Source organism: Eurytemora carolleeae, unplaced genomic scaffold (assembly GCF_000591075.1).
Source record: "Eurytemora carolleeae unplaced genomic scaffold, Eaff_2.0 scaffold320, whole genome shotgun sequence".
In the NCBI taxonomy this organism is placed as follows: Eukaryota; Metazoa; Arthropoda; class Copepoda; order Calanoida; family Temoridae; genus Eurytemora; species Eurytemora carolleeae.
In genome coordinates, this window is record NW_019396551.1 from 4,682 (window position 1) to 12,970 (window position 8,289).

The 8,289-nt window shown below is 36.1% G+C and overlaps 1 protein-coding gene across 3 annotated transcripts in view; it reads left to right on the forward strand.

The window, feature by feature from the left end:
* Positions 1-476: 476 nt before the first annotated feature.
* The window catches only part of LOC111705348 (sodium-dependent dopamine transporter), a 26,381-nt gene continuing 18,568 nt past the window's right edge, over positions 477-8,289 (forward strand). Inside the window, exons 1-3 of one of the 3 annotated variants that reach the window (XM_023477853.1) lie at positions 477-574; positions 1,656-1,769; positions 6,726-6,789. In XM_023477853.1, coding sequence (XP_023333621.1) covers positions 1,672-1,769; positions 6,726-6,789 — 162 coding nt within the window. In that variant the 5' untranslated portion in view covers positions 477-574; positions 1,656-1,671. Of the gene's footprint in view, positions 575-747; positions 804-1,655; positions 1,770-6,725; positions 6,790-8,289 lie in introns of those variants that run through there. The other 2 variants (XM_023477854.1, XM_023477855.1) reach the window with 2 other exon arrangements.

Here is an 8,289-nt window from a genome sequence, read left to right on the forward strand (position 1 = left end):
ACTCTACAACCTGCTCTACTACTCCTATATATTGTTTACCCTTCTACGCTCTACAACCTGCTCTGCTACTCCAATATATTGTTTATCCTTCTACACTCTACAACCTGCTCTGCTACTCCTATTTATTGTTTATCCTTCTACACTCTACAACCTGCTCTACTACTCCTATATATTGTTTACCCTTCTACACTCTACAACCTGCTCTGCTACTCCTATATATTGTTTATTCTTTTACACTCTACAACCTGCTCTGCTACTCCTATATATTGTTTATTCTTCTACACTCTACAACCTGCTCTGCTACTCCTATATATATTGTTTATCCTTACTATTATTGCTTTACACCTGGTTTACCTTATTTCTAAATTAGTGTTAGGGATCCCATGATATTCTGCTCGAAATATTGAAAATGCTGAAAAATCTTTATTTAGAATTTTGCAATCTGGACTGCTGTTTTTCTAATGAATTTTTTAAAAAAAATAATTAGATCTTTTATTTTCAGGTGATTTTCCGGTCATACAGAGGACATAGGCTAACCAGCCTGTACAGTAGTAGTGTACAGTGGAGGTACCAGGTATGTACAGGAGTAATGTACGGTGGAGGTACCAGGTATGTACAGAAGTAGTGTACGGTGAAGGTGCCAGGTATGTACAGTAGTATTGCACAGTGAAGGTACAAGCCTGTACAGCAGTAGTTCATCAGCAGTGGCAGCAGTGGCAGCAGTGGAGGTACCAGCCTGTACAGTAGTATTGTACAGTGGAGGTACCAGCCTGTACAGTAGTATTGTACAGTGGAGGTACCAGGTAACAATTGTACAGGAGTAGTGTAAAGTGGAGGGAGGAACCAGGTATGTACAGGAGTAGTGTACAGTGGAGGTACGGGGTAACAATTATACAGTTAGAATAGTGTAAAGTGGAGGTAACAGGTAACAATTGTATTGGAGTACAAAGATACAGAGTCTAGGGCTATAAAAATATATTGTATCTAGGATAGGTCCAGGGACCAAAATGGTACCGTCTAGCTTAGGTCCAGGGACTATAAAGATAATGTAAAGGTTATGTCTAGGGTGCTAAAACATATCATATAGGATAGGTCCAGGGACTATAATGATACCGTCTAGGTTAGGTCCAGGGACTATGAAGATAACGTAAAGGTTAAGTCTAGGGTGCTAAAACATATCATATAGGATAGGTCCGGGGACTTTAATGATACCGTCTAGGTTAGGTCCAGGGACTATGAAGATAACGTAAAGGTTAGGTCTAGGGTGCTAAAACATATCATATAGGATAGGTCCAGGCACCAAAATGGTACCGTCTAGCTTAGGTCCAGGGACTATAAAGATAATGTAAAGGTTATGTCTAGGGTGCTAAAACACATCTTATAGGATAGGTCCAGGGACTATAATGATACCGTCTAGGTTAGGTCCAGGGACTATGAAGATAACGTAAAGGTTAGGTCTTGGGTGCTAAAATACATCTTATAGGATAGGTCCAGGGACTATAATGATACCGTCTAGGTTAGGTCTAGAGACTAAAATGAAATCTTATAGGATAGGTCCAGGGACTCTAAAGATATTGTAAAGGTTAGGATTAGGGACTAAAATGATATTGTATAGGATAGGTCTAGGCCCTAGGGACTATAAAGATATCGTCTAGGTTAAGTCCAGGGACCATGGTGGACGAGGAGAGTATGTCTGGACTACAGCTGGCCCTGGAGGATGGACCTCAAGACTCTCCGGTCCATCTAGTTCCAAACCATCAGGTTAACAAGTGAGTAAATCAAGTAGGTATGAAAAAACCTATATTTCATGCATAATACGTGCTAGGTTCAATACACATTGGTTAGTGGGTACACTAGACTTACCGGTACAAATAAATTAATTTTAATAGAGTAGTCGGTACTAGGAGATAATTGTACCGGCTCGGATTAGGAAACAATTTCCCAAATCAAAATTTATGGCAAATTGGTCAAGTGGTTCAAGAGTTTTGATCGGAAATACAAAGAAACAGTGATTGTTACTTTTTTATATATACAGGATGAGTAAAAAAACGGGTGACTAGCGAGATTTTGCATATAATAAAACATATTGTTTGGTAATCTCATATTTGACAAATATGTATGAAATTTTTTATTTGTTTTAAAGGTAATCTTTAAAAAAGATCCGCGAAACTGTTATTTACTCAAAATTAGATGTGTAGAAAAACAAAAAAGGCGGGAATATATTATTTTAACACACATTAAATCTTAAACAGATCAAATAAGTATAGTTTCAGGAAAAAATGTGCGTATATAAATTTAAGAAAATCCGCAAATTATTTTAAATTGGAAAAAAGACGCAAAAACACTTATTGTCATGTAATGGATAGGAAATTATAAAATTTCAAAAATATAACTATTATAAAACAACCCCTTTACAGGGAACCTTGTTAGTATTAGTAAATAAATATTATATAAACAACCCTTTACAGGGAACCTTGTTAGTATTAGTATATAAATATTATATAAACACCTCTTTACAGGGAAACTTGGTAGTATTAGTATATAAATATTATATAAACACCTCTTTACAGGGAACCTTGTTAGTATTAGTATATAAATATTATATAAACAACCCCTTTACAGGGAACCTTGTTAGTATTAGTATATAAATATTATATAAACAACCCCTTTACAGGGAACCTTGTTAGTATTAGTATATAAATATTATCCCCTTTACAAACTTTATTTTTCAATCTAAAGGAAGAGAAAGTTTTAACTTTAAACCTTTTTTAAATTAGTCAAAACTCCAAAATTAAATATTTTGCGAAATTAGAACAATAATTGAGCGAGCTCTTAATGTTAATTATATGTATATGTGCAAAACTCTTCCAATTTGCAAGCAGTAGTTTGAAACGGTTAAAATTCCGTGAATAATTGCGCTGCCCCCCCCCCTAAATCCTTCCCCCTCATTTCTACCCTTCTCTTTTTCCCTCCACCTCCCGATTTTCCTTCCCCCCTCTTTGCCTTCCCAGAATTGCCTCCCTTTTAATTTTCTTTACTTTTGTACCCTGGCCTAGAATCCTTAATTCCCTCATGTATTGCTTCATTTTCGGAGTTTTTTTTTTTTATTACAGTCATCGTCGTATGTATCAATGCAATGAAGACGAATTTTGACACCATGGATAGACATGAACATGGAAACAAAGAGAAGTTGTAAATTCTCTTTGTTTACAAGTAACTTTGTCGTTTAAAAAAAGTTTGTTAGAATTCAAATCTTAAATTGGAAAGTCGTCTTTATTATTTTGATATAAACGCCGACCACTGTATAGTGTTTAAACCGTTCAGTCCAAACATAGAGTTTGTTGCAAAATTTACTCTTAAGAGAGATACAGAGTGTACCACGAAACATGACAGTTGGGGAATGGTTTTGAATACCTTCTTCCACAAACTCTATTAGAAATTAAAGACTTTTTCATTTTTGCAGATTTGTTAAAAATAACTTTTACTCAAGGATGGTTTACTTTGAAATCAATATTACGATGATATGACTGGGATATACTATGGCTCATTATTCTCTGAGCAAATTATAGAAGAAGACATTTTATTTTAACCAACTGTCATGTTTCATGGGACACCCTGTAGCCGATGGGGGTTGTTTTTATTCTATTATGACATATTTGTCGGGTTGTTATTAATCGCGTGGTTCATTTTTTAAAATCTTTAAATATTTCAAAATTGTATTTTGTTAAAGTTTGTTTTTCTTAAACTTTGCAACATTTTTATCTGAAAAACAATTATTTTAACAAGTTCGTTTTCAACAGTGCTGTCATATTGAGTCACAGTATATACAAATCTTAAAATAAAAAAGACTTTTCTTAGATCTAATAATCCCTGCCACACTCAAACTTATTTTTATATTTTTTCCATACTTTTTTCAACCTCCCCCCCCCCTAATTCCATTCCGATCCCCTTTCCACGTCCTTTAAAATTTCTCTATGAAAGCTGATTCATTAATGTCTATTAATATCATTTAACCCTGTTGGTCACAAACATATTAACATGTTGACTTCACCTGTGCCCACCCACTATTATTTGACTAATTATCCCCGTATTAACCCTAGCCTCACGTGTACAGTGTCCCAGTGTCCCCACCCACCAAGATTTTTCTTTTGAATATGAAAAATGAATACATCATCCCCCCCCATCATCATCCCTCTCTAAAATTCCCCCTATCTCCATTCCCCCCAATCTCCTTCCCCCTCAACCCAAGAGTAAGCTTGATTTCCTCCTTCTAATTTTCATATCAACATGCATGCATGGTTTCAGTTCCTTCTCTCTACCAGTAATCATCAGCTTACGTTTACTCAGTCTCCTACCATTTACCAAGTTCTGTAATGATGTTATCCCCCTCCCCCATAAATCCCTTGGACCAATTATATTTTCAATGGGGGGGGGGGGGGAGGGGACAAATATTTGTTGAAGGTGTGCAATTCTATCATATGTAATAATGTGATGTTCTTTAAATGAATTCTTGAAATTTTAATATTTCTCAGATAAAATCATATCAGTTTTATCACTGTTTTTGACCTGTGCCATACTTTGATCAAATTAACCTACCCCTCCCCCCTCTAATTTTTGGCCCTCTAGTTCACCCCTGTTACCCCTCTATACGCCCCTTCAGCTTCAAGTCTATAGCAAAGAAACAATGATAGTCCCTGAAGATTAAGGACTTAACTCCAGCGAAAATAGGTCTTTTTAGCACCCATACTGACACATCTTATCAATCCTGAAACAACTCTCTTTGTTTAAATGTCTTTTTTAATTGATACATTGGAACAATTCAAGGATTTTGTAAAAATTCTGAGGAAAATGCAGAAATTTAGACTGCTCACTCCAACTCTGCTGCCGTGGCTATGGAGTATGGGGTTTTCTTAAAAGTTCATTTCCGTACACTTGAATATGCATAATAAAATATATTAGCTTTTTTCATAACTTATAAAGACAACAAATCTTAACAAATTTTCCAGAAATTAGCAAGAATTAAAAATATGTCTTAATAACAATTGCTCTAGCTACTTAACTAATATTTCTTAAACTTTAAAAATAACTTACTTAAATATATACATATAAGAAGGACGCTAACAGTCCGGACTATATCTATATATTTTAGGAAGACGCTAATAGTCCGGACTATATCAATTTATTTAAACTAAATCTATATATATCAGGAGGACGCTAATAGCCCAGACTATATCTATATATTTTAGGAGGACTCTAATAGTCCGGACTACATCTATATATTTTAGGAGGACGCTAATAGTCCGGACTATATCTATATATTTTAGGAGGACGCTTATAGTCCGAACTATATCTATATATATCAGGAGGACGCTAATTATAGTCCGGACTATATTTATATATTTCAGGAGGACACTTATAGTCCGGAATATATCTATATATTTTCGGATAACGAATATAGTCCGGACTATATCTATATATACCAGGAGGACGCTAATAGTCCGGACTATATTTATATATTTCAGGAGGACACTTAGTCCGGAATATATCTATATATTTTCGCAGGACGATTATAGTCCGGACTATATCTATATATTTTAGGAGGACGCTTATAGTCCAGACTATATTTATATATTTCAGGAGGACACTTATAGTTTGGAATATATCTTTATATTTTCGGAGGACGAGTTAAGTCCGGAATATATTTAAATAATTTCGGAGGACGATTATAGTCCGGACTATATTTATACATTTCAGGAGGACACTAAAAGTCCGGATTATATCTATATATTTTAAGAGGACGCTAATAGTCCGGACTATATCAATATATTTTAGGAGGACGCTAATAGTCCGGACTATATCAATATATTTTAGGAGGACGCTAATAGTCCGGACTATATCTATATATTTTAGGAGGACGCTAATAGTCCGGACTATATCAATATATTTTAGGAGGACGCTAATAGTCCGCATTATATCAATATATTTTAGGAGGACGCTAATAGTCCGGACTATATCAATAAATGTTAGGAGGACGCTAATAGTCCGGACTATACCAATATATTCTAGGAGAACTCTAATAGTCCGGACTATATCAATATATTCTAGGAGAACGCTAATAGTCCGGACTATATCAATATATTTTAGGAGGACGCTAATAGTCCGCACTATATCTATATATATCAGGAGGACGCTAATAGTCCGGACTATATCAATATATTTTAGGAGGCCGCTAATAGTCCGGACTATATCTATATATTTTAGGAGGACGCTAATACTCCGGACTTTATCAATATATTTTAGGAGGACGCTAATAGTCCGGACTATATCACTATATATCTTGAAGAACGCTAATAGTCCGTACTATATCAATATATTCTAGGAGAATGCTAATAGTCCGGACTATATCTATATATTGTAGGAGAACGCTAATAGTCCGGACTATATCAATTTATTTTAGGAGGACGCTAATAGTCCGGACTATATCAACATTCTAGGAGGACGCTATTGTCCGGACAATATCAATATATTTTAGGAGGACGCTATTAGTCCGGACTATATCAATATATTTTAGAAGGACGCTAATAGTCCGGACTATAGCAATATATTCCAGGATGACGCTATAGTCCAGACTATATCAATATATTTTAGAAGGACGCTAATAGTCCGGACTATATCAATATATTCCAGGATGACGCTATAGTCCAGACTATATCAATATATTTTAGGAGGACGCTAATAGTCCGGACTGGTTCTCGGAAACGCGGAAAATTTTTAGATTATTTCCTCAAGGAACTTCACGGTTAAAATGATTTAATACTTTTTAAAACAAAATCCCCAAAATGGCGGCAATTTTCTGATTTTCTACGAGAAACATATAAATTTGGGTGTTTAATAAAACTCAAGGGAACGTTTTGTTCATTTTAATATTTTTTTCAGCGGTAAAATATCTTATCCAGATAATTTTGTCGGTGACATATTTAAAGTTTTGATTTCTTCTTTGGAATACTGATTTTTTTTTCTTACAGAGAACAAAATATGGGAAACTTGTAATCCCTTGGTTGATATAAACATCAGTTTTGTGTGACACCATGTATATATATGTAACCCTCCTACCCTTCTACCCTCCTACCCTCCTACCCTCCTAACTCCCTTCATATCCTCCTGTGCTCCTTCTCCTATTCCTTCACTAATCCTAAAACCCCTATTTCCTACCAACCTCCTCCCTTCCCTCCTGACCCTCACACCTGCCCTCCTCCCTAACTACATCAAACCTCCATCAAACCATTCTTACCTTCCTCTCTCCCTGCCTCCCACCCTCCAGTTCTCCATTCACCCGCACTCTCTGTTTACATTCCTTAAATAAATTAAATTTTCCAAACATTCACCTTCAATCCTCTATCCGTTCACCTTCAATCCTCTATCCATTCACCTTCAATCCTCTATCCATTCACCTTCAATCCTCTATCCGTTCACTTTCAATCCTCTATCCGTTCACCTTCAATCCTCTATCCGTTCACCTTCAATCCTCTATCCGTTCACCTTTAATCCTCTATCCGTTCACCTTCAATCCTCTATCCATTCACATTCAATCCTCTATCCGTTCACCTTCAATCCTCTATCCGTTCACCTTCAATCCTCTATCCAATCACCTTCAATCCTCTATCCGTTCACTTTCAATCCTCTATCCATTCACCTTCAATCCTCAAACCGTTCACCTTCAATCCTCTATCCATTCACCTTCAATCCTCTATACATTCACATTCAATCCTCTATCCGTTCACCTTCAATCCTCTATCCGTTCACCTTCAATCCTCTATCCATTCAACTTCAATCCTCTATCCATTCACCTTCAATCTTCTACTCCATTCACATTCAATCTTCTATCCGTTCACCTTCAATCCTCTATCCATTCACCTTCAATCTTCTATTCCATTCACATTCAATCTTCTATCCATTCACCTTCAATCCTCTATCCGTTCACTTTCAATCCTCTATCCATTCACCTTCAATCCTCTATCCGTTCACCTTCAATCCTCTATCCATTCACCTTCAATCCTCTATCCGTTCACATTCAATCCTCTATCCGTTCACCTTCAGTCCTCTATCCATTCACCTTCAATCCTATCTATCCGTTCACCTTCAATCATCTATCCATTCACCTTCAATCCTCTATCCGTTCACCTTTAATCCTCTATCCGATCACCTTCAATCCTCTATCCATTCACATTCAATCCTCTATCCGTTCACCTTCAATCCTCTATCCGTTCACCTTCAATCCTCTATCCGTTC